Below are 27,379 nucleotides of genomic sequence, written 5' to 3'. Positions count from 1 at the left end.
CTGTACTTTGGGGATTTAAGATAAGAGTCTTGATGCAGCTCTCAACATCACCAACTCATTTCTGAATTCATCATATTTGCTGCCTGTCTGCAGTGATTGACCCAGAGCTGTAATAAAAATTGATGTCCTTCACATGCCACCAACTCCCCAGGTTCAGACCACAGCCAGAAAGGGCAGTGCCCAGTGGAGGCTGCAGCCACTGGGGCAAAACAAATATGTGAGAGTAAATTAGATGGGCTGGCATTGCAAGGGATGAGGAGGTGATGATGCAGAAGAGAAAGCTTTCAGAAAATCCTGTTTCTGTTAGCTGGGCATTTAAAAATGGTGTAAGGACTTCACAGTCATGGGGACCAATTAGCAATGTATTTTAGGAGGGTGACAACATATTGTGAGTATGTTGTATATAGTAGATGTACTGTGTCCTAACAGAGACTGACACACCATTCCTGCCTAAGAATTACTGAAAAAGGTCTGCCCTGGGATTTTGTTTAAAAATTACTAGCAAGTAGCATGGAACATGCCTGTTGCACATTGCACAGCAAATATCTCATTATTCATATCTCCCTGTGTAATCATAGCAATAGTTCAGCTGCATTGGGTCTCTGGTTTGTCTCATGATGCACACCTCTGTAAGGAGACTTGCCCAGACAGAGGGAACATTTTGTGTTCCACTGTTCACCCTGCTTAACCCTGGCCCTCCTTCTCCCCAGCAGCACCAGCTGATGCTCTGACACGTGCTCTGATGGGGACATCTGTGCCCCTCTCATTGTCCCTCCTCATCTCTGGTCCTTCTTGCAAAAAGCCAACACCTAGGTTAGTAACAAATATCATGATCTGATATTTGATGTTTTTAGCTCTTGTCCTGGTTCTGTCTGCACTGCAGCACACAGGGTGTTGGGGGAAGATGGAATTTTGCCCCAGCTGTTTCTAAATTAACCATGGACCAGACTCAGCCCTGCAGCACTCCCCTTTCTAAGGCTGGGCCTTGGTCGTCTTGCAGTGTCAGCAAGTTTGTTTTGCTCTTCCCTGACCATTGCTGTCATCAGGGAAGACAGATTTGAAGCGAGAGTGATTTTAGCTGTGGGTTTCAGTGGGAGAAGACTTCAGCTCTATTAGGTTTTCTGGCTTTTTTCAAAGTACTGAGAACTTCAGGCTGCTTCCAGGGCCAGACACTTTCTTGGCCAGTTGCAGGAAGTGTTCCTGATCTGGCTGCAATACAAGTGGCCAGAATTTCACTTGGATGAATTGTTCTTGTTGGAAAGAATGTCCCCAATGTATTAGGCAAAAAAAGGCTTTTCTTTTGATGTTAGCTGTTATGCAGGTTCTTTTATCTCAGCAGACTTTCATTCACAGACCTATTTACTATGGTGGTTGAGTGAAAATGCTGAGTGGTAATTAAAGAAGTTGTGTCTCAGGCAGCACTGCACTGCAGTTTGAATTTATTATTTTTTTCTTTATACTATTACCATTAGATTTTATCTACTACCTCTAAATGTTGCTCTTAGGGGCTGTGAATCATCTGCTTTCTGCAGAGCTCCACTCCTTTAATCAGCATTAAACTAAGTCCCCAAGCACCTTTTAACATTAAAACACCATATTATTTTAAATATTCTTCCTTCCTCTATTTTATTTTTTATTCACAGTCATCATGAAATGTTAGGCAAATCTCAGGAAAAGTGGAAGTAGAATAGGTCTGAGTTCCCCACAGCAGAAGTTCAACAAGCTCTGGTTGAAGGTGGGTGAGAAGAGTTGTCTGAAACCAATATAGACAGTGAGAAGAAATGGGATAGAGTGGAAATAAATAATTAGGGATTAAAGAGAAGAGCAAAAACAGCTGCAGAGGGCAAGAGTGCGCAGGAAGGAGGCTGAGTGCTGGCTAGCTCAGGCTCAGCAGCCCAGGGAGGCCTGTGGATATGGAGCAGAACTCTTCCAGGACAGCATTTCCTGTTGGCTCAGGGGCTGTGAGGAAACCAAAATCAGTTGGGGAGTGTGGATTTCTTGATATGCTTCTGTACTGGCAAAAGCATCACCATTACAGATTAAAAGTGCCCCTTTTTTGGGGTTTCAATAGGACTGCTCCTCCACTAGTGTAAATTGAATTGTGCAGAAGGATCTGTCTGGAATAACCACCCCAGTTCCAGTGTCCTCACAAACAAGACATTTTTCTCACACAAACCTGACCTATGGCAGGACCAGGAGCATGGTAGGAATGTGATCTCCTCTAATTTACCTTTTCCTGAGGGTAATTTCTTACTTTGCTGTACCTTAAAATCTACCTTCCCTTCCACCCCAGCCCCATCCTGCAGCCCTCATGAGGTGACAGAAAAAGAGGATTCAAGCAAACAATAAAAGAAACCCATGAAGATGTGTTTGGGGGCTTACACTGGAACAGCCAGCCTTTCAATGGTGCTGAAATGAAGCTAAACCACTGTCACCTACTGTCTTGGTTTGGAAGGACAGGAGTTTGCTAAGCAAGGCAGGAGCCTCCCCTGAAATGGAGAATGTAAACCCTTCTCTACCCCTCTGAATTGCTATAAATTTTAAATTAAGAGGCTTTCAGGCAAAAATATGGGAGCAGGAAATAACAGTTCTTTAATAGGGAATGAAAAAAAAAAGATAAAATAAACAATGCAGTACACTAGAACAACACTGACAGAGTCAGAACCCAACCTGACACCCTGCGGCTCAGGGTGTTGGTGGCAGTCCAATTGGAAATGTGGCTGCAGCCCTCCTGAAGTTTCAGGTGTGGTTCTGTTGGAGCAAGGGGGATCCTGTAGAGAAGGATGCATTCTTCCTCTGAAGATCCAGTGGAAGAAGAGGCAGCTGCTGTTCCTCTGGGGAATCCCATGGAGAAAGCCGTGCTGGTGTCTCAAAACCTCTGGATTATATCCGGGTAGGAATGCTTGGCTCCTCCCCCTGGGCGGAGCATCTCACAATGGGATGTTCTAGTTCTTATCAGCCATGCAGTGACATTCAATAGCTGTTATCAGCAATGTCCCCTCCTGAGGTGTGAAGAGAGAGATAAGGCAAACTGCCCACTTGACAAAAGTAATCTGCCATACAGATGGTAATAGAAAATATCTTGCATTGCAATCTTCAACACCAGCTTTGGGTCACTGACAGCTACACACAAAGGGGAGCAATGGATCCTTCACCAGAATAGCCTGGTCAGCTGTGGAGAGCTGCAGGCAATGGAAAGGAATGAGAATAATAACAGGAAAGGCAAATTTCACCCAAAATAAAAGGTGGTGGACTAAAGGAGTATGTTAGATTTGTCTGGGCAGATCCCAAGCACCTGATCCCTGGGAATTACACTCAAAATTTGGCTTTCTAGTCTTCCACCAAGCTTCATTGAGCTCCAGTCTGTGAGACAATGGCCTGACTGAGAGCTAAGCACAGACCAAGGGATCTATTTTTAGCATGCTAAAATGTTCCAAAGAAGGTGATAAAAAAAGGTGTAAATCTGCAGCTGGACTGCAGGATGGAAGGCCGTGGGGAGGGGCTTGATGAAAAATGGCTTCTCAGAGAAAGTGCTCCTTTTGGAGCACTTGTGGCATCTTGGCAAAGGAATAATCCATTGCCTCATAAACACAGTCACCACCCTGAGTGCCACTGCTCTGGATCAGTGCAGCTTGCAGCCTCTGGCTCTGATGACATTTTTGACTTGAGCTGAAAGGCAGGCCCATGGCTTTCCTGCCAAATTCAAGAGCCTCAGCCCTTGGTGAGGCGTTTATTACCAGGCATGAAAGGAGCAAACTGCCATGGAAGTGATGTGAAGCAAACACCCTGTCAGAGTTTGCCTTCTCTCCTGCCAGCCAGCTGCTGTCTCTGAAAGCTGTCAGGCTTGTGATGGGGTTTTTGGCTGTGTTGGCTCTGCCAGAAACCACTTTTCAGGATGTTTTAATAGACATGGGAGCCTGTCTCCTGAGAGTGCTGTCCCTGAGGAGTCCCTTGGGTGGGCATGCAGCCTTTGCATCATTGTGTCCAAGTGATTCAATCTTCATCTCTCAGCCACAAGTTCTGACAGCCCAGGAGGCTGCAACAGAAACTGTGAGGAAACAAAGCTTTGGAGCCACAGAAACCAGGCTGTCAGGCACAACTCTATCAGTTCTTGAAAGCCTCATTCCATACTCACATCTTGTAGGAGTTACAGACAGTAATGAAGGTTGGGACTGCAGGTGTTTGGCTTAGCTAGCTCCCAAGGTCCCAAGTTAGGTGCCTAAATAGCTTTGTGAACTTGGAGAGAATGGGGAGATGAGACAGGGCTCTCTTCAGCACATGGTGGGAAGGGACTGCTGCCTCTTGGGATGAAAGGAAGAGTCAGGTTGAAGTCCATCCTTCCCCTGTGGTGAACATTGCTGGAAACATCGCTACTACATCTGCCCAAGGGCTGTTGGTCACAACCCCAGGCTGATCTACACCCTGTGAAACAGGATTTGCCTTGTGTAACTGCCCTACACCTTACTCTGCTGTAAGGTAGCATTTTGAATGAACACTCATCGTGAATTTTTTTGCACTTTAGGCTGATCTGAGATGCTGAATTTAAATGGTGCTGCTTTGGCTTTTTCCTACAATAAACCAAGCAGTCAGTTGTTAATTATTTGAGTGATCTTTCACCTTAACATGGCCTTTACTTTAGAGCTGAATCTCCCAGGTAGGCAGCATGCAGCCATTGGCTTTTGAATTGCCACTCCAAAGAGCAGCTATCAATTCATGGTTGTATTCCCTGTGTTTTAGGATACAAGTACTGAGGAAACTCTTCAGAGCCAGAATAAATCCTTGCCTTACCTAGGTATCCTGTTTTTGAGGTATCCAATCAAAATCTTTTAAACAAGAGATTTTTCAGTGAAAAATCATTCTTCTATTATTTAAAATTGACATATCTCAGCAATTGTGATTGCATAAAGTAGAAGAACACAAAGTCTCTTTGCTCTTGAACTTGGGCTCTCACTTCCCTTAAGCTGACACATGCAGAGCAGATCACTGCTATCAGTGGTATATATAAAAAGCTGCAGTAAACTGATTGTGACTCCTCTGAATTCTTTCCTGAATTTAAAACAGGGATATGTGAGACCCTTTGGAGGTTGCATTACTTCTCTGTGTGAGACAGTACCTGTGTGCTAATAATGGTCATGAAAATGCTGGCTGCCCTTGAAAACTGTCCACTGTCTTGTTTGGATGAAACAAAAATAAGCCAGCTTTTTTGGTCTGTCTTGCTAAAGATCTCAGTCTGGACCAGGGAAGCTAAACAACAAGTTAAATTCTCCCCTTGTGGGTCAATGAACTGTTGCCAATTGCCATGGTGCTTTTGTCTGTGGCCATCCACTCTTCACGAAAGGGAAAAGATTCCTAAATGAGCCCTGACCATTGCACAGGTGTTGAGTGGGGTTTCCAAAGCCATAATGGGAACTGGGCATCCAAATTCCCTACAGGTTAGTGGGATCTGACTTACAGAGTTCCTTACTCAGCTTTGAAAAACAGCTGTAATGTTTAAAAATATCCACTCCCATCTGACTCCAATCAAAGGCCTAGAAGATACTGAAAGTTAGATTGACTTGTGCTCACCAGACTGCCTGTAGAGTGATTGTGTAAGAAGCAGGAAAGATAAACTCCTGAGGCATTGCCTCTCGTGCTGCGATAGCAGAACATATAAGGACTAGCAACAGGAAGGAAAAGGAGGTCTCCTTAAAACAAGAAAATAATAACTTCTGTAATGATCCAAAATCTGTGCTGTGGAACACAGCATTCTCCACACCCAGTCATACACCAGCCTCTCAAAGAGTCAGTAGATTTGTCAGGAATCCTGAAGCAAAACTGTGTTAATTGTCCTTGAGGGCACATGAGCTCTCAGCTGAAGGTCACTAATTTTTAGCCAGTGCTGGATTCAAGGGTCTTCCCATGGCAGCAGGAAAATCAGGAGAAGGAGCAAACATCATCCTGACCAAAGGCCATACTAGAGGATTCACATCTGCAGGAGCAGGAAGTAGCAACCCTCAGCATTGTGCCAGATCAGCCTCATATAAAAACAGAAAAAAAAATAGAAAAAGTAGAAAGCCCTGGCTATCACACCTCCGATTAAGCAAACTCTTTCACACCTGAAACTTAAATAAAATCCTAGCCAGGCCAGTGGCTGTGTTTCAAAGACCAAATGAGAACCATGTGGAGGATCTTTTGCTTTGTTTATTATTATTAAGCCTCACATAGGGAGAAGCAACAGTCCATAAATATCTAATTACTACTACATAAGCCACTGCTCCAGAGCAGTGCATTTGGAGCAAGTTAGAGAGAATGTGAGTCCTTATGTGATACATAACTTTGACTATGATGCTGCTATGGTGAAAGACTGAGTCCCTAATTTTAGCCAAGGGAATTATATGATGTGGGTAATAGCATGATCACAACTGTGATGTTCCAGCTCTATGTGTCAAGTACTTATGCAAACAATCAACGTTCCAGCATTGCCATTAAGTCAGTTGTTTTCTTTCCAACTCTGCATGGTAAAATATTTCAAATACTTCACATTTTTTCTCTGTTGCCTAATACCTCCTGTGTGAAAAAATCACACAAAATGCTGTAGGTTAGATATTCAAGTATTAAAAGAAACATATACAGAAAGGTTCTGATGGCTTGTCTTTCAAAAAGTTCAGATTAAATAACATTAATGGCATTAACTTGAGTTGTCTGTGTGTGTGCTCATAGGAAGTTTTAAAGAATGCTGCCCTTTTAAAATATTATAGCCATTTCCAGTAGAAAGGAGGAAAGCATGGCTCTAGTTGTGCTTCTGTGCATTGCTTCAGTACCAGATCACTGCAGTCTTTGGTATTTCAGTTTAGAGCTCAATGACCTAAATAGTCTGGGAATGTATTTTTCTTACTAGGAATTATATGTGGGAGCAGACTTGGCCTCTCAGTATCACCAAGGCTAAAGTTTCCTGACCTCTGTCAGTCAGTCCACATGTGTGCTTTTCTAATTAAATCTCCTGTTGGATTTGACCAGGATATTTCTAACAGTGTGGTTCCCCATAAGAAAGAGGAGTGAAGCCAGGAAGGTGATGAGACTCACAGCCAAAAAGACTGACTCACTTGTGCTGATGCAAAAGTTGTCTTGGAATTCAAAGATGTTTGAGCTTGAGGATATGGGATGGAAGATGAGGAAATGTGGAATTACAGGAACACAAGGGATCATGGGACTGCATTTGTCAGCATCGAAATGTGCCTTGACAGAAGCAAGTTTAATGGAGCATGGAGAGTGAGCAGGACTAGCATAAGAGAAGAAGAGAGTGCAGAGAACTGGGGAAGAATATATTCATGCTTTTTTAAAGGAGGAAACCAACACTGGGCTATAGAAAAAACACTTCTAGGAAACCTGGAGAGAGATAGAACAGCCTAAAGACCTGCATCCACTATAACAGGGTGTATGGGGGGCAGTCAGTCATGACATAAAGTTGTTTTTCAAAAAATCCACACTAAAGAGTCTCTTTTACCAAATTGGTAGTTGAGCTGGATATCTCAGGAGAGGTGACCGAAAAACCCAGTCAGACCTGTCCATCTACCAGTCCTACCAGATGACCAAGACTGTAATTAGGAGCCTACAAGGCTAAGTTGCTGCATTCCTACCTCAAAACGAAAACCTGTGGAAACCCAGGGCACTGGGAATATTTCTCTGCCTGCTCTGGGGTGCCCTGACACCCAGGGCAGCACTGACTTTGACCCTCATTCATGGAGAAAGTTCCCTAGACTTCAAGGTAGACTGGAATCCACAAAAGTGTGAAATAGATTATAGAGAGTAGTGTAGGTGTATCACTTGGTGAGAAATTGAGGTTTTGGGATTTTTAGAATGTTGTGGATGGAAGCAAGATGGAGGGCACAGGGTGTTGTGCTGGGTTTCTTCTTCATGCTTCTTTTTCCTTCTTCTTCGTGGGGTTGGGTGGCATTTTGTAATTGGACAGAAAAATCCCCATTGCAGATCTTTGGGATCTGGGTTAAAAAGGAAAATAATCTAAGGGTCCGTTCTTACTTGGATAGTTTAGTCTTAAAAGACCTTGTAACAAGAGATTGTTGGCCATTTTGTGCCTTCTAATGAAAAGCTGCAGAAGTCACAATAGTGAGACTGTTTTACTGATAAGAAATAATAAACACTTGAGTCCAAACACAAATTACTGTCTCAAGTACCTTCAATCCAGACCCAGAAAAACCAACGACTGTTACCCCCACAAAAATCTTTTCTCAAATTCCTGAGACATCTCTGGACTCAACGTGGACCTGAATAGGGAGTGGGAAAAGATTACATATTTGTCTTCCATTAACATAAGTCAATACTGAATCCTTTTAAATCTGTTCTTTCTTTGCCAGTTCTATGGGCAGCAGAATAATACTGGAGTTGCTGTGACCAACAATTACTTCTCAAAAAGGGCAAAAATAAGCCCAATCTTGCCCAAGGAATCAGAACTGCTGTATCTATGGCTACTGCAAAGAAAGTATCCTCTACAGAGATAGATGTTTAATATCTGGGCTTTTTAAAAAGCTCCTAAATAGTTCTGGGTTTTGTTTTGTTTGTTTTTGTTTTTTTTTTTTCTTTACTGTTAGCTCATTTAGGTATAGGTAATGATGGAAACCAAGTTTGAGTTCTCCATATTTACTCTTTTATATTTAACCAGTTAACGAGCTTCTTGATTCTTCCGCTGTTTATTGAAAAGGATGTGAGTGTAAGAACTAGGAATGTTACACAGTTTTTCTTCTATCTTGGTAAGACCTTTGGAACCTGGATACATGGCAGACAGCAGTAACAGCTCACGTGCTGTTAAAAGGCTCAAGCAGCAAACAAAACCTTTTGAGATGTTTTGCTAAATCATTTCAGCACTGCACAAGAAATTTGTGTCCTACTGGGCAACCTTGATTTTACTTTTTGTGAAGTCTCATGGACATGTGTGTGATATACTGTCAACTGAATGCTGTCCGTTGCCAAATGATCACAGCAATAAATTAACAGCCTAATCCAAAATACCTTCAGAGCCATTAGAGGTATCCTATGATTTTCCTTATGCTTCCAAAACTATTGTATATCTCACATTCTTCTTTAAAAATATAAATGTCCCAGGGATGGCATGATCTAAACTTTAATGAACATATTCTTTGCATTATCTCTTCTGTGTACTCTGCCTTATCCAAATAGTCTTCAAATAATTTCACAGGGGATCATGAGTATAGCATGTGCATGACTTCATGAGAACACACTCAATGCATACATTTGATTCCCTTAATTGCTCTTCCTTCCTACTTTAGACTTCTTCATTTTTCTCCAGAATGCCAAAGCAGGCTCTCTCTCCTATCAGCAGCTTGTGATGGGATGAGTAATAAAAAGGACAATACAGATATGACATTTAACAAATGTGAGCCTCATCATTGAGGGGCTTCTGAGTATTTTAATGTCTGTCCTTTTCTGGCTGGTGATACCTAGAATATGCTGGCATTTGTGTAGTTGCAAGAAATAAAGACCAAGTGTAGTTGTTTTGGTTTCACAGTTTTTATTAGTACTTAATTTTTTTTAAATTACAGTCTCTTTTGAGTTAAAATATTAGCTGTAGTGCTCATTTTGTGCCATATTAATAAATTTTCTTGAAAACTACTTTATTGAAAGGTCTAATGGACTTGTTGAGAAAATTAACTAAAAATAAGTGTTCATCTGGTGTGAGATGGTTGTGTGGATGCACAATTGTGTGACAAAGCCACCCCACAGCCCTGTGATTGCCTATCTGCTGTAAGCCACCTCATCCCCCAGGGGCTGGCTCTCCAGGGAGGGAACTTCACTTGGAGCTTCACCAGAGCTGTTTCCTGCAGAGGGCTCTCCACCACTTGCACTTCCTGAAGGACAATACAATTAAGATTAAAATAGGTGTCGTATCATTGAGGCAGCAAGCTACAGGGTACACATTTTGTCAGCCACACCTAAAAACCTTTCATGCAGCTATAAATGTTCAGGAAACTGGTTTTTTCAGTTAGCAATCCATTTGAAAAATGCTTTAGAGTAATGGTTGATCACCTCATGGTAATTAAGTATTGTCCTTTAAATAACTGCCATTGGAATACATAATAGTTTTTTCTCCACTCATGAAAGGTTTTATTTTTCTATTATCTCCTGAAAATTCCTTACCAGGTAGGAAGTGCAGGCAACATTAATTTTTTGTCTGTCTGTAATAAAAAAAGTCTCAAACACCCACCTCCAACAAATCTTTTTTGTTATCTTTTACCTCCTATGATTTCAGTTTTCAACCCTATTTCAGTGATGCAGTTGCCTCAACACCACCAAGTTCTGTCAAGAAAGTGCACTGAGGGTGTTTATTTAATGCCTCATAGCCAAAGAGTTCTCATTGCTGCACAGATGTCCCTCATACTAAAGGAATGTTTTCTATTTGAGATTTCCAAAAATGAAGGTGTGACTAGAAAGCATAAAAGATGAATGCTAACAACAACATTCCTGATTCAGTTTTGATTCAAGTTTGAACTCTGAACACTCTTACTTTGTTTGGACTCTTGTTTGGCCTCCATGGCATCCCAGAGCTCATGGAGAAGGCTCCATCTTTGCTACCTATTGAATTTTCTACAGATAAAGTCCAATCTGGCCAACTTAGGCATGGAAAATATACCTAAAAGTCAAAATTTAGGCACATGAGTTAGGCAGACAAGAATTCACTGTGAGACACTAATGCCACCTCTTTCTCCCCAGCTGCAAGACTGTTGCAGAGGCACTTGCTTTAGGAGGATTGGTTCTGTTTAGATACCAGCTAGAGGAGCAAGAGATGCAGGCTGGATCCAACTCCACCTGTTTGAGATGCAGTGAGAGGCCCCTCACAAAGGGACTCACTGTTAGGCACACACAGTCCACCACAATATGTAACAGGAATGTTAGCATCCAGACATCTGTCTGAATATATATAAACATTCTGGAGCTCCTGTTTTGAACTGAATTTCTAACTGAGTTTCAAGTTGTTAACACATTCCCTGGATAAAGCCATCCACAGCTCCTTTTTTCCACAACTGCCACTCTTCTTGTTTCTCAGTTTGATGTTTCCCATGGAAACCGTCATAATTCAAAATATAAAGCACATCTTTGAAATGCAACCATGGGAGCTCCAAACCTCTTCAAGCACCATCACTTTCATAATTCCCCTAGCAAACTGCTCCTCAAAATGCCAACTTTACAAACTGGTCTCAAACAAAACTTCAAGAGATTGTTAGTTCATTGGCAGTGAAACAGATTCCAAGTTCCCACCATAGTTTGTAAAGGCACTGCCAGCAAACATTATGATGAATCATTGCATTTATTAAATGGATTTTTAAAAACTATCTTCAAATACAACAACATACATTCCAACTGTGTGCCAGGGACAAATGATATATTCTGTCATTAAATATTTTGGTCTGATCACAAAACAAAACACAAACTTGGACAATTTTTTTACTAAATGGAAAGAAAATTACAGGTAACAGTTAAGATAAACAGCTTCTATATCCAGCAGTGAATAACCTAAAAGACATTTCAGATTCCTAATATGAGAGTTTTTATTCCAGAAGTTTAAATTTATGAGTTTAGCTTAAACCACAGCAAGGAATACCTCAGTTTTCTGTTGGACAGAGATATTGAGGTTTGAGCCTTTAGTCATCCCTGATTTGACATTTCCAAGTCAAGACATTTCCCACAGCAGTATAGAAAGGATTGAGAAAAATTTTTAAAATGCCAGTTCCAGCTATATTTTTTGATCATTGGTTTGTCCAGTTCTTCTCCATTTTATTGAAATATATCGGGGATTTTTTTGCTTATAGATTCCAGATGGGATATGAAGCTGGAAAAATATTGATTTTAAGGAAAAGATGAGATGAATAAAACAGGATTCATCACACCTGGGTGAGATTGCATCACACTAGTTCCTGTACACTTTTGTACTTAGATGTGAAGACTGGAATGTCTGGTTATCCATGCTTCTCGCTGGCACACTTCTAAATTCCATCTACTTGGCATGAGGCCAAAAATTGCAACTCAAAACAACAATCCAAGAATCTTATAATGAACATTTATAATTTTTGAAAGACAGAAAAGTGTTAGATTGGATCTCAGGGTAGCTGACAAATAAATCCCCCTCAGGAAGTAGTACAAGGTGCAACATCCAAAAATGGTTTGCAGCATTGTTCTCTCAAATCTAGTATTCACCACACGCCAATGCCCCACAGGACAGCCTGACAGCACTCCAGGAGCAGAGGCTGGAGCAGCCAGGGAACAACAGAGATGCAGGGCTTCAGTTCTGAAGGCAGGTATAGCAAACTGAGTGCAAGGACACACATCAACAAGGTAAAAAAATAATGTATAGGGACTCAATTCCTGCAGAATCTAATTTTTGGGAGCCATGAAAGTGATGAACTTGTACTGGTAGACTGACCATGCTTTGGCATGAATTTCAGCACAATATCCTCTCAAAAATAAATTAAGGCTCAGCCATCACCATCTGAGTTTTTTGCAGTCTTTCTAACTGAACTGATGAACACTATGAACCTTTTCTCATTAGGACCTGGGGTCAGATTGTTCTCAAGAGACTCACAGGGTGTGTCTCTGTAAGTTACCATCCCAGGCTAAGGGGTCTGTAGCAGAGAAGGGTTTGATGTGATGTCTACTTAAATTGTATGAAAAAGTTTAGCATTCAAGAGAGAGAACAGATTAAAAATTACTATCAAAGCAGTGTCAAGCCCACATTTCTGTGAGATGGAATTTAGCTTGGAATTTAGCTTAGAGGAATTTAGAAATCAGCTTTGTAACTCCATTACCATGGTGCTGAGGCCAAGCAAATACTGCCTTGGAGATCCAGCTGGGTGTACTCAGTTCTGCTTGAAGATTAACATGTACTTTTGACATGTACTTTTTAAACATTTTCTTGACAATCCATGCTCCATAAATTTCACACTCTATGGCTTATTTTCAAATATTTTACTCAACCTTGTGAACTCTTCAAGTATGTTTTTCTCTTGCTCCATATTTTTATGTTTAACATATTTTTATGTTTAACATGCAAGTATTTGGCTTTGGCTATGGACAAGAGCAGGATGTTGAGCTAGACAGATCATTGGACTAACCCATACATGAATTTTGTGTTACTACACCAGTTTGGATAGTTTTAAATCTTTTCTATGTCAAAACAAATATGCCCTGGTGGATATTTTCCCACTTTTTGGGAATTTCCATAGGTGCTAGGAATAGTCTCTGTCCGTGGTGCTTGGTGAGCAGTCACTCTACCAGAGCTGTGACTTCAGCCCAGTCTGGCATTACACAGCCACAGTGCTGTGAGGTAAGGCTCAAAAACATCTAGGAGTTATTGCCAGGACTGTTTAAACCTCAGAATAAAGCTGTGAAAATTAGCAATATCTCAATCAGCACAAACCCATTGGAGAGATCAAAATATCCCCTCTGACCCTGAAAGACATTGAAGGATGCCAGGAAACTGATGAAAAGGCTAACAAAATCTTTGCTCCACTTTGGAAGAAAGACCATGAGTAAAGATTGAGTTTATCTATCGAAGTAGATAATTGATGCTCTGTGTTTGCATCACAACCACCAGCTTGATGGTTCTGAGATGTTTTAGTTTTGAGTCACTCAAACATCAGCCTCAGCCATCTGAGGTCTCCTGTCAGGCACAGATAGCCTGGGTAGCTCAGTGTCTTGGAAAGTACATTTTGTTCTCAGAAATTCAACAGCCCCCAAAGCAGAGCAAGCCTGAACTGTATTCACTGTGAAGATGAATCTTTAAGACATAAAAAACACATGCAAAACTTGCAGGCCTCCAAGAACAATTCAAAACATCTCTGCCTGCCAAAAAGGGATGGTTTTGTTTGGTTTGCTTGAGGCTATCCATATTTATTTACAAGACACACAGATATGAAGAGGAGTTTATTTACTAGAATAAATTCAGGACAGGCAGCAGATTGAAATCTAAGGAGAATTGGTTTTACTGTCCTGTCAGTTTTAAGGACAGTTTTACTGTCCTTACAGCAGTAAGAAAAAATTGAAGGGCTCTCATGGCTGCATTAAAATTTATGGCAAATATAAAAGGACACATGCAAGAGGCATAATCACCACAGCTATACAAAAAGTCCAATAAACTAATCTAGTGAGAAGTCAAAGCATGCAGGAACCATAACAAGATATAAAGCCTCAGCTGCAATTTTGCAGTGAATGGAAATGATTTGTGCTCTTCCTAATCCATAGGAGTCTCAACATTTTCATGTTAGGTGTTTCCAGTATACAAAAGAGGCCTGTATAGACAGCCTTCCAGTTTACCCAGAGTCTATATTATGACTGTAAACAGGGAGCAAGCCCTCTATATGGCTTCACCACATCTTCTACCATCATAAGAATATTTCTCTAACTAGTTAAAGTCCAGGACAATTAAACTTTATTACACATAATCTGCTATAAAGTAAATTTGTTCAGTGTTACATTCTTAGCTACATACTCTGGACATTGCAAGATGTTTAATTTGCAAAAAGTGTTTTTCTACAGCGATGTAACAGCACTATAGTCAGATAAAAACATTTAGCAGAGAATTTAGGGTTTATTTAATGTCAGAAAACACTTGTCTCACCTGTGGATGCTTTCAGCCTTCTGATATAATCAGACCAAAAGGAACAGTCTGCTTTTTTCAGTCCTTTAAGAGTCGGCAAAGAGGCAGTGAATTCCTTGTAGTTATCACCACCATCACTTGACAGATACATTGGCCAGGCAGGCACCACCCCCAGCATCCTTCTCGAGAAACTGTGTGGGTAGTTTGGATTTCTAAGGGAGTGGGAGATATCATCATTAGCAAAAAATGACATGAACAGTAAAATGATAAGAAGATTGGCTAGGTCAGGGAAATGCGCATCCAGTCCCTCTGACCAGCAGGGTTCAGATTCAGTCCAGACTGGTGAATCATTGATGGTGCCTTGTCTGACTGTACCTTTTTAGTCTGGTTCACCTCCTAAGAACAGGTACACAGAACCTGTATAGACACAGGCTTATGAACACCCTCAACAGCCCTCAATCCCAGCCCAACCCAAGACACTGGATAAAGCAACATTAATTCAGTGTTCCCACCATTCCCACACTACGTTTCCAGAGATACTCCTCATTCTCAAGCATGGGCACAGCACAGTAGCACAGAATGATGTTCACAGAGTAATTGGTAAAGGGTGCACTGTGTCTTCTTGTGCTTTCCCTTTTCTTATGGGAAAAAGAGAACTCTTAGCCAAGAAGTTTAAGAATTGGGGTCCTAGAACTAAGCTCTGAAGAAAACACCAAGGCCTTTGAAGCCTGCGTGTACTTTAGTAGGATTTGCAGCTGGTCAGTGGAGATAAAATCTCTATTCCTCCTTGCTAAGTCTCCTACTCTAAACCTTTGGTGGCTGCTCTGGTTGGTAACTTGGCCATGACTTTCCAACAGTGTGGACCAAATCCCACTGTAGGCTTACAAACTGTAGAGGACATGGAGAATGATTAAGTGAGGGCAGGGTCTGGACTGACGACATTCCCTCTACTTCTCACTGTCTCCCCAGTCACAGCAATTCTTAAATGTTTCACACTTACCCAGAGTTTATGAAATTGGAGAGATACTGCATAATTTGCAAGGAAAGGCCCTTTTCTTCATCAGTAAATTGTGCTTCATACTTCGGGTAAAAGGGCAGACCAAACGCATACTGAACATCCAGCAGGAACTCCTGACCTGAGCTAAACCAAATATTTATAGAAAGGTAATTAAAACCATCATTTATTTATTTGTGGAAGAAAGAGAAATAAATTACTTCAGAGAATAAAGCAAAGTTGTAAATAATTAATGACCATTAATTAGAGTGTGGTGAGCTGTGGGACTTCTTCAATCCAAAACATAAATGAAGAGCAAGCAATAACAAGGAGAATTTTCCATTATGTTAGTTCAGGGTCATTAACATTTGTTACGAAAGGAAACTGTGGAAGGTGTTAGAGCACAATTTTTAAATTAAATGGGTGTATAAGGGAGAGTGATAGAGGGAGAAAGTCACTTGGCTATTCCTTAAATGCCTCTTAAGTTCTGGACAGATTTTCACTAAAATTAAATTCAGAAAGTGGAAGTAAGTGGTGACATGGATTCTGGCAGCCCCAACGGAAGGTTAATTATGGCTTATTTCACAGACTTGGAATAAAATTCTGGCCTTTCTTAGCAGCAATTGGAGTTTTTCCATTGACTTCATTGTGGCCAGGATTCTGGATAAGAAAAGATGTAACAGGAGATGTTTATGAAGATTTCTCTTAGACATAGTTTTAATCTAATTTCTCTGCTGGCTGGGTGGTTTTGGTTCATACACTCTGTTCATCCCAAGTTTTATATGGCAGACAAATCAAAACAGCTTGAAATAATCTGATAAGATTTAAGAAAGAACAACTGCTGTGTAGTTCCACGTAGTACTTATAACTCATTATAAGGAATATTTCAACATTTCAGAGACAAAACTGGCCAGATAAGACTTGCAGGACCCTGCAAAGATTTCAACATCGTCAAGTCCTGCAGAAAAACAGTGGTCAACTTCTACAAATAAAATTATAACTAAATATGTTCTACACAGAGCTTTGAACCACAGCTCAAAGCTGTGGACCTGGCCTGGTCCAATCGCCTTTTCCATATCTCCACATTTGGACAATGGTCTTATTGACTTGGTTGAATGCTGCATGAGGCAGACAGCATCAGGGGACCTGGGACAAGGAACAGATGTCTGTGAGGCAAGAATAAACAAATCCCAGATCCACTCAACAAGATTTCATCTGCAGTGGCATTTGTCAAAAGGTAGCACAACTGAAACTATTTTATCTTTGGACATGAAATGCAGCAGCACTGGTGCGACCCTGATACTGCCTCCAATGGAACAAGGAGTGTTCCACCACCATTATGGGCAGGTGGTCTAAAAGCAAGATGACTGCTTTACACTTTATGAGTGGTGGCACCAAAGCCTCTATTTTGAAAAGCACACAGCCCTCTAAATGAAATACATCTTGGGTTGTGTTTTCCTTAGTCTTATCATAATACCTCAGTAATACTTTGCATCTGGAAAGTGAATTATTCACAGATTATTCACCAAAAAAATGTAGAACTGAAACAACATTAAAGCATATTTTTCTTTCCCAAATATTTATAGAAGGATTAAGCAAGATCATAGTTTAATAATTTTGCCTTAAAAATAATTTGCTTGGCCCAGTACATAACAGCAATTTCTCATGTCAGTATTGCAGCAAAGGTAAGATATACATAAAGAGGCAATTTTCTTGGCAAAGAAGAGTCACTTTTGATTAGATTAGAGAACATGAAATTAGTTGAGGTGCAATGAAGAGACAAATCTACCCATTTAGGGACTGCACAGCAGAGGTGAACTTAGCTGTGAAGCTAAAACAAGTAAGCTGGGACTGGGGGTTTCCCCCTAAATGGGATTTTGTTCTTAGCCCTCATGTTTCTAGAGGTGAAAAATGTTAAGGTCACAGTCCAGACTAATCTCATAAATAGAGAATTTATTTCATTTGAAATGATTTGTATGACTGTACTTGGTTTGGTACAGAGACATAAAGTGGTACAAAACCCTACAATTTCACAATTTGTTTTCAATATTTCTGGTTGATGAAAAAGAAAACATAAGGATGAGAAAAAACCTCTGAGGTTAAGAGGGAAAAGAAGCACATACATAAATGCACAGAAGAGCAGGAAAGACAACTGGGAACGTCTAGATGGCAGCTGGATGGGAAATATCAGGAGAATATTTCTGTCTCCTTCCTCAAACTCTGATCAGAGATTCATAGAATCGTGATCATGGAATCACAGAATCATAGAATAACAGGACCATAGAATGATTTGGGTCAGAAGGACCAGAGGGAAGTGAAAAATGCCCAGAAATACCCAAACAAGGATTTTGGAGTCATGTAAGAGCTCTGAAGATACTTAAGGTAACACCAGGTAGTGACACTTTTCACTGGAGAAGTGGAATGAGAGAAAGAAAGGAAAGACAAATAAATAAGTATTTATAGCTTTGCTGTTGGACACTGCCAGCTCTGAAGGCAGGTTTTTATTTCCTGAGCTGCTCCAACTGCACTCCCAAGCATGCGCTCAACAGCAGCAGCTCTAATTGGGGATATGAAGGTCCCACAACTGTTGGACTTCAGAGGACAATCTGACAAAAGGGAGGACTGCAGAGACAGAGGCAAAAGGAGTTTTTAAGGAAACCAAATAGCAAGTAACTTCCTCTACAGAAGTTCCTTTTCAAGGATCAGATCTATTATTTTAAAGACAGCATTGAATGTAATTATGTGTAAGGATGAAATCTTGGCTTTGTTGACTTTACAGGACTAGTACTTTGTGCAAAGTTGGCTCTTCAGATCTTCTCTGCATAGCTTTGCTTTTTAAGATGTCAATATCTTTCAGATTCACAGCTCTTTTTATTTGGCAGACCAGTAAATTATGCCATGGGGAAGAGAGAAGCCAGATCCTACAATTTGTTCACACTAAAATGAGCTCTCCATGGGGAATTCTTACCTCACCTCAGAAGTTAAGTGCTGCTGGAGTCCAGTTTACAGAAAAATAGATGGTAAAATCAGAAACTTTGTGATATTCATAACCAACAATTTAACAGCAGACCCTGAAATATCATTTGCTGGGAATTTTTATTATCCAGTGCCAAGCCATTTAATTGGGAAGGTATAGGTTCTGAGAAAATTTTCCTTAAACCTAAGATGGATTTTCCATTTAAATTTTCAAGTAGGAAAGACAGAAAGAGATTACTCAGCCATCAGATACTTCACTTCTCTCTCTGCAGAGCTGTGGCTACTTTCACACACAAAGGACAGCTTCAACAGGAAAGGTAAAAAGATGAGTAGATCAGAATTTAGAACAAAAATACCCCAGTTATGGTTGATTTGGTTTAAATTCTGGTTCCAAATCAAACAGACAATAGATATAAACCCCCATGTCCAAGAGCTGAAATTAAAATTTTTGTCACAAGCTTTTGGCACAGAAAAAAAACCCAAGCCAAATCAACAACTAACAAATAATACCAGACAAAAAAAAAACCCAAAACAAAATGTCTCACCACCACCACCCCAATTCAGAAATCCTCAAAAACTTTGCTGAATGGAATTGTCATTACTGGCAATTCATAATGAGTCAAAACAGAATATGATCTGGCAGACTACCATGCTATGTTAGGACTGAATGCACAACTCAGAGCTGGGGCAGCAGGGACCTCACAGTGGGATCCATAGTAAATGAGGACATAGATCTCATTTTGAGCCTTTTCCTTATTCTAGGTCTGGCTAATAATTTCATACTGGAAACTCATTTTGATGATTAATGATTTACTGTAGCCTAATATTTCTCCTTTTCCTTTCATTTAAAAATAGTCCTTACTCTCTGTTCCAACTAATATCAATTAATCTCAAAGCATTTTGAGTCATAGCTTCTATTGTTAGTTGCCTTAATGTAGATTTTGGTTCTATTTTAGACCTCCACACAAACACAGAAGCCAATGTAAATCAGCTCAAAATTCTAACGATGTCCTATATGATACCAAAACACCAAACTTCCCACTGCTATTCAATCATTTAAATTTTAAAATAACAAGATAGATATAACTAGCTAGAGTTGAGCCAGAATTACCAGTGATCATCGAGAAATGCAGAAGAAATATTGTGCTCAAACTCAATCAGTCACCAAGTAAAGCAGATGTTGACAATCTGTGAGATTGCTGAGATAATAAAACCGTTTGTCCTTTAATGTAAACTTTTGTGAGAATAACTGCTCCTTCTAACAATTTTGTGAAAGATTTTGTGTCAGAGAAGAGATCATGGCTTTCAGTTCCCAGCCTCACAATCAAGGCCCTGTTCTGTATCCCATTTGCAAGGACATGCCTACCACTAGGAAAGTAAAAATCCCCAACTCTTCAGTCACTTGGCTTTGCTGAGAACAGGTTATTTACATGCTGAGTGAGTTGAACAGCACAGGTGAAACCCAGACTCAAAGACTGCTCATAAATCTCATGCTGATTTGAGTTGAAATAGGATTTCATAACAACTCTGTCCCAGGAGAAGAGGATATGATTTACATAAAATGTTCTACTGCCTGTGTGCTCTGCTGCCCCCATACTGGTTTTTATTTTCAGCAAATGCATTTAAAAATATTTTTGTAAGAATTATTGGAAATATTAAATGCACAATTAAAATTGCACCCATCTGCATTATTTTCACCTTAATACCAGCAGATTTTTGCAGAGTATATTAGCATATCCAGTATCCTGAACAGGGATTGTCTCATCTATGTCATGGGAGAGGAGCAGCCTACCAACCCTGCACTTTGCTTGAACTGAAATGTTCATTTTTATGCCAAGAAAAAATAATTTTAAAAATTATGTACAGCCACACATTTTATGAAAGGAAATGGTATGTGATTGCAGGGAGAAAAAAATAATCAAAGGATAGCTGGATATTTATAGAAATTCAGTGAGCCAATATGAGGCCTGGTGTGACCTCAGCAGTTCTAGGGATGCATTTGGCTCATTGTGTCTCCTCTAATCATGAACTCCTGCCAAACAAATGGGGGAAAGGATGTGAAAAACAGATGAACATTTTGCTTTCTTCTTTTCAGGAAAATCAGGACATATGGAAAAAGCTTAACTCCTAACAGGATTGAACTGCCAAGTTTATCCACCTTTGTACCGAAAAAGCCCTATAGATACATGTGATTTGCAAAAGTATTCTAGAGTCTGCTGTGTCTTTTCCACTTGAATTACTCCCAACACACACAATGTTCCACTTTGCATTATAGCTGTGCCAATTAAAGAAAATAAAACTGAAATAGCAGACAGTAAATTCAAGATCCTGAAAGCTCACACTAATTGAAAAAAAATATCATAGATCTTAAGGCAGGAAGAAAGAAAGCACTTTGTCAGAAGAAAGAAATCAACTTGTCAGAATTCCTAAAGAACATAGATTACACAAATCTGTCAGGGAATTACTGTATTTAAGATCTAGTAATAGGCATGCTGACATTTGATTGGACTTTTGGGGGACAGGAATTCATGTGTCTGTTCAGTATGGCTACTCTTAAGTGGAATTAATGGATGAATCTCAAGAAAAAGGTGATGTATACACCTAAAGACCCCAGAGAACCAAGGAGAACATGGTGCTCAACATGCATCCACTTTGTGCTTATCTTGTAGATTACATTTGATAGGAACTGCCACTGCAGCACGTAGAGCTCCAAAATTGCTTTGTTTTTTTCTGAGTCTTTCAGCTGAATTTTGGTTCATTTAAAGATGTTTTCTGCTTTTTCTGAGCTGGCTACTTTGCCTTTGCATATTTATTGCTGATTTTCAAGATCTGGAAAATCTACTGAATTACAAAGGTCTCTAAACTACTTCACGGGAGGAAAAAACAAATTGTCCAGACCCCAAGCCTTTAGAAGCAGAGAAACTTTGCAAAGAGTTGAGAATGGGATGATGTGGCTGTATCAGTGGGACAGTGTTTTCATAGCTGCAGCTGGCACAAAGCAATGGATAAGGCCAAAGGAATGAGAGGCACTTCCAAAACAACAGCTTTTAGGGGATGGATGGGAGTAGAGACTGGAATAGAGAGCACAATGACAAGAGCTTGCTGTTGTTGCAGCAAGTGGACACAGGCAATTGTGGTGCTTGCCCAGCTATGAGCAACATGCATTTTGTAATTTATTTGCCTTCTGGTTTTAGATCATTTATTTGAAGCCCAGAGGCACTCTCCTGTCTGCCTGCACAGCACCCAGTTTAGACCGTGTCCCCAGCCTGTGGGGTGTTGGTATCACATCATCTCACATGGGAGAGCATCAAGTGGACAGCAAGTAGTGGATGGATTAAAGGACAAGAATATGATATCATTGTTGTGAAATGAAAAGAGTAGAAAAATCTCCTTTAATTAAAGAGATATTAAGTATAGCCAGAATTCCTGCTGTATCCATAATAAACAGAAACCAAGAATACTTCACATAGTTGAATGGGCTTATACACAAACATTTTTTGTTTTATCAGTCAGGAGTTCTCGCCTTCAGTTACAGGAATCTTTAGAAGTGTCACCAAAACCCAGCCAACTATGTGAGCCTTGGCACACAGCAGCCTTTTAACAACTCACACTAACACACACCAGAGTGCATGGCCAGGAGGTGAAGACAGCCCTGACCAAAAAGACTCAAAAAAGGTAGCAGCTCATTAACCTTGGGTAAATCTGCTCCATGCAAAATCAAGAAAAGTTTTAATGATGATTATTACGGTCATGTTAATGACTACAAGATAAAGCCTCATGAAGTCTCAGTTTGATGCTTTTCCATCCTGCTGCTGATGATGATCAGCCCCTTTCAGTGGGCAGAGCACTGAATTTTAACCACCATCTTTAAGACAGAACATTTAGCACCACAATGTGACTTGGAAACTGTGCTAACATGGCAAGAGGTGCTTCTTCAATATAACACACAAAAATCAGCCAGAAACCTCTGGAAGGGTTAACAAGGAAAATCTTTGTACAGTTAATAATGTTATCCTTGTCAAAACATACTTCTCCTATCACACGTTTCTTTACCATACCTAAAGCTATCCTCCAGTTCTCCCCTCTAATCCCAGGCAGTGCTGAGCAGTCAGATTCCTCCTACATTGTTTAGAATAAATGTTTACTCCAAGGCCTAAGTGTTCTCAAAGAGAGAGTGAGAAAATGGCAGCTGGGTCATGTATATATTTTTACCACAGATTATTAATGTGGGAGTTGGCTCCTCATTCAAATGGGAACTGAAGACTAAAGCAGACATGGTGTCATGCCAAGCTCAGGAGAATGCTACCACGTGGAAGGAGATATTATTTTGCTTTCTGCAAGATCCATTCATTTATGCAAAAACTGTCAGTTCATGGTTTTATGTGATTTTCCACATATGTCATAGGCATCAACGTAGAGCAGGCTTTTTAACCCTACCCTTGTATCTACACAAGCTTGAATGTATATGTGTATGTGTATGCATTTTAGAAACATCCAGCTAAGAGACAAACTTTGGCTAATTTACTTTTACTGGCAGAAATTCCTCCCTGTTTAATAATTTTTTGTCCACTTTGCATTATTGTGGTTCAATCTGTCTTTGCTGGCTGACTTCTGCCCCCCTCTTGTTTATTTTGCTGTTAGTTATTAAGTGAAACAAAAGGAAATACCAGTACTTTTTTCATCCCTACATTTTAACTCTCTTTTCTGTTACATTTTGGGAGACCCATAAAGTAGGAGAGAGGTGACAAAGTAAAAATTGAAGAATGTGTTCCTATAGGGTGCCTTATCTAATTAGTGAATGGCTATTTTCCCAGACAGAATATTTTGTCCAAGAGTAAATAGTCTTCCAGTGTTGTAATTATCTAAACATTATTTTAATGTAGTCTTTCCAATACCACTGTGAGGTAACCATTAGCAATTATTATAGATTATATATAATTATATTATCATCATATTTATGATACAGATTGCAAACACAAAGAGACAAGGTCTATCTCCCATGTAAACTGACTTCTTAGGAACATTTTAGACACCAAAGTAAAAAACTCTCATTATTTAATCTTTCTTGTTACCCTATGGACATAACACTATAAAAATTCCCATTTTTAGAAGTGAAGGGTTATGTCTCAGCAAACTGATTGAGAAATCATTATTCTGTCAAAAGCCTATGAGTGATAGGAATGTCCAATGAGGTTTTCCTCCAGCTACAAAGAATGAGATCTTATTTAATGTGTGCACTCACAGAATGCCCTGTACACAGCTACCATGTGAAAAAATAATACTTTGGCTATTGCACTCATTAACACAAAGAAATGGCTGTAACAGGGTTCTGCTATTCAGGCCTTTAACAGAATGTCTGCAGGGTTCAATTCTCACTTCTGCTGAGCAAGTTCACACCCACAAGTCCTGCCTTCCAGCCTAGGGTGTAGCTTATCTGGGAGAGTGCATGCCTCTGCTTTCCCCCCTAGGAGTCACAGTTTTCAAATAAGAAGTTCAGAACTTTCAGGACTCTGTTCCAATGGTTACAGAAGTCTTGTGGAAGTTGGAGACATGATTGCCAGATCTTTCCCCAAGATTAGTTTATATATTCTACTCGAAAGCTGTTTCATGGATATCACTGGTTTTAGTCTGGTAAGATAAATTGCTGATAATATTCCCAAGAACTTTTGGTTTTTTTTGTTCCAGATTCTTGATGGTTTCCCATTTTTAGGAGTCACTCTCCCATTTGAAGCTCCTTCCCTCAACAGCATAAAAGCACTGTCATGAGTGGGGCTGCAATGCACCTCCATTGCATGGAGGGGGAATGCTCCAGAGAGGGTGACATGGCAAAAGTGGGATGAAGAATAAAGGAAAATTAGTTTAGGAATGAATGAATGAATGAATGAATGAATGAATGAATGAATGAATGAATGAATGAATGACAATATTTAAAAATACTTGCAGTGTATTCAGCAGAGGACCTCATGTGGGGTCCCTGGGGAAAATGAGGGTATCACTTCATAAATAGACACGTTGCAGTAACAAATGAGATCCTCTCATACATAGGCAAGCTGAATTCTGCAACTTCTGTTAAAGTGCTTGCTTTTCAAGCCTTTTTTTAGCATTTATTTTAATGGCACTAAAGGATAAATAAAGATGAAAGGAGTAAGGATGCCATGCAGCATATCAAGTTGGGGCATTTCTCCATGCAAGTGGCTTAACTTAAGGCAATTGAGCCTCTGCCTCATGTTCCTGCAAGGTTCAGACAGCATTCTGGCTTTGTTTGTTCTTTTAAAGAGAGTTATGTAAAACCAAACCAATAACTTTTGCACTAAAGTTAAAGTAATTAGCCTAGAACACCACTGTCCACATAAATATAATTACGAAGTGTAGCTGCATGCTATGTAAACTATTGCTGCACAGAAGAGTGTGAGGAGAGCTAAATAACATCAGCACAAGAGAAATCTTAATTAGGGCTGGATGGAAGAGAAAATTCTTATCAATTCAAAATCACTGCCTCAAAGCCAGTGAGTCTAAGCTGTATAAGTACTATTTAATCTACTTACAAATAAGATCTAATCGTAGATGGCTGGGTCACTATCATTCTCCAAAGCAAGAAAAAACTTGCTGGCTCATTTGAGAACATATCTTTTCTTTTTGTGTGGCTGGATTTTTGGCATACCATAGCTCAGCCCTCTCAGCCCTGTTTGGAGCCTTGTAAAAATCACTTATCTGGGCCTATCAGTAGCCAAATGGAACACTGTGAACATTCTGGCTGGAGCTGCCAGAGAAATAACGGCTCCCTGAGGATTAACTTCTCAGTTAAAAAGAAAGCAAGCCTGTGTTACCACAGCATAATGGCCTTCATCTGTAACCTAGATCTGGGCTGGCTTCTTTCAATTGCTTTTTCATTATGCTATCAGGAAGGGAAAAAACCCAGGCAGTTTGCAGGGAACTTCACAGGATCAAATGGTGCCAGTAGCAATCCACCATCCCTCCCCTGAGCCCTTTTGGAGGAAGCCTGAGAACAAGGAAAAGGTCTCAAAAAGCCCTCCTGGAGAGAGGTGAGAGGCAGTCCAGGGGGCTGGGAACAAGCATGGACTTCTCATAAGGAAACAGTATGAGGATAAGCATCCCTGTGTGCTTATTCCTGCCCTGGTGGGAGGATTCAGGGAACAGAAGGGGTGACTGTCGCTGCGGTTTCTGGTCACCAGGCCTGTGAGAGCAGGAGTCACTCTGGTGAGTCACAGGGCAGCCCAAAGTGCTGACCACTGCCTGCAAACATCAGCACCTCTTGCTGCCTTCTGTGAAAGGCTGGGTCTAAAATAAAGCCAGGGAAGGTCACCTGAAAGGCCTCTGCCTACCAGATTGTTCTGTGCCCAACAAGACATTGCATCTCCCACAGCCACTTAGGCCTTTCTGCCTAAAATATAATACAGTTTGTCCTGCTGACAGTCTTTCAAGAAAGCTTCTAAAATGAAGGATGACACAGAGTCTGAGTCCACCAATGCTTGTGTGCAAAAATATTTTTCTTCCCATGAGACAGTCTGTCTGCAGAACAGCAGTCACAGTGCTGGCACAGGAAGGAATAAATCCCTGAGCTCATCCACACTGAAGGCCAGTCAGTACAACTGGAGTACAACTGCACTGACCTCAAAAAAGGGCAGTGTTGAATTAATGTTGAGTAATTAGAAAATGACACCCCATTTATCTTGAGAGCCGTGGACTCCTGACGACTTGGACCAAATTCTGATTCTTTGTGGGAGGTTTATCAGATGCAGAGTAGGAATCTGAAAGGCCAGCTTTGGAACTGGTCAAGGTAGGTAAGCTGGAAAGGGGAAACTCAATTTAGATGTCTAATGGGAAGCGCCTCAGTTCAGAAAAAACATTTCTGTAAAGGTAAAGAATTTATTAGAGACCAATCCCTCCTTTGCTCATCTGAACTGTTTATTTGACATAACTACATCTATTCATGTATTCCACAGTGCATACACAAGCAGTCAGCCCTGGTTTTACAAACTCTAAATCCAAGAAACATAATAAAATCCATCTCCTTACCTGCTCTGTGTGGAGCTCTCAGGTACATGGTACATGAAGACATTTCCTTGAGAGGCAGCAGCCCAGTAGCTCGCCATGTTTATGATGGGACATGTGATAAACTGGTCACTGACAAAAAAGGAGGAGCAGAGAACAGACACAGTTGTGTAAAGGAAAAAAGGGAAGAACCCTCACAAGCAACAAGTCTCTCTCTGTTTTGATAGTTTACTTCAGTTTTGCAAACCAGATCATATCTCTGTCTTCAAATCAACTGAAGGAAACCATATTCACCCTCTACAAGACTAGAACTACTTAGAATTCTCTAGAAGTGCTGTTTTATGGAGTGCTGAACAATGATAGTAAACACTAACCAGATCTGACACATAAGAAATATCCTGGCAAAAAAAAAACCCCAATCCCACTTTATAAGGGGATTTATAGTTTAGTTTATAGTTTATAAGGAATCATGCTTATAGTAGTTTAAAGTTCTTTCTGGCATCTCTAGGTTGTGATGGCATCTAATAAGAAGTCTTATGTATTTCCTGGTTTAAGGACCAGTAATATAATTTCTGAATTTGTATCTGTGTGATTTCTTGGATAGAGTTTCCAGAACAGGAAGAGGTAAGAGACCATTTTTGAAGATAACCTGCAGAGCTCATCCATATGGAATTCCTGGTGCAATATGTCTGGGAGGGAAGGATTAACCAATAAAAGTGCAAGAGGAAGTCAAATGGTCAATTTAACACCAGGTCTAAAAGGTACAAGTGAAGAAAATGTATCCAAACCTTCCT

General features: G+C 40.3%; 1 protein-coding gene across 1 annotated transcript in view; it reads right to left on the bottom strand.

Annotated features, from left to right (window-relative positions):
- Positions 1-9,578: 9,578 nt before the first annotated feature.
- The window catches only part of TG (thyroglobulin), a 148,797-nt gene continuing 130,996 nt past the window's right edge, over positions 9,579-27,379 (bottom strand). The window contains exons 45-48 of the mRNA XM_058804431.1: positions 26,610-26,717; positions 15,603-15,743; positions 14,624-14,814; positions 9,579-9,860 (exon numbers count right to left, since the gene is read on the bottom strand). Coding sequence (XP_058660414.1) covers positions 9,748-9,860; positions 14,624-14,814; positions 15,603-15,743; positions 26,610-26,717 — 553 coding nt within the window. The 3' untranslated portion in view covers positions 9,579-9,747. The remainder of the gene's footprint in view (positions 9,861-14,623; positions 14,815-15,602; positions 15,744-26,609; positions 26,718-27,379) is intronic.

The sequence above is a fragment of the Ammospiza caudacuta genome, chromosome 1 (genome assembly GCF_027887145.1).
Source record: "Ammospiza caudacuta isolate bAmmCau1 chromosome 1, bAmmCau1.pri, whole genome shotgun sequence".
NCBI classification, from domain to species: Eukaryota; Metazoa; Chordata; class Aves; order Passeriformes; family Passerellidae; genus Ammospiza; species Ammospiza caudacuta.
This window is presented reverse-complemented; position numbering and strand designations above follow the sequence as displayed.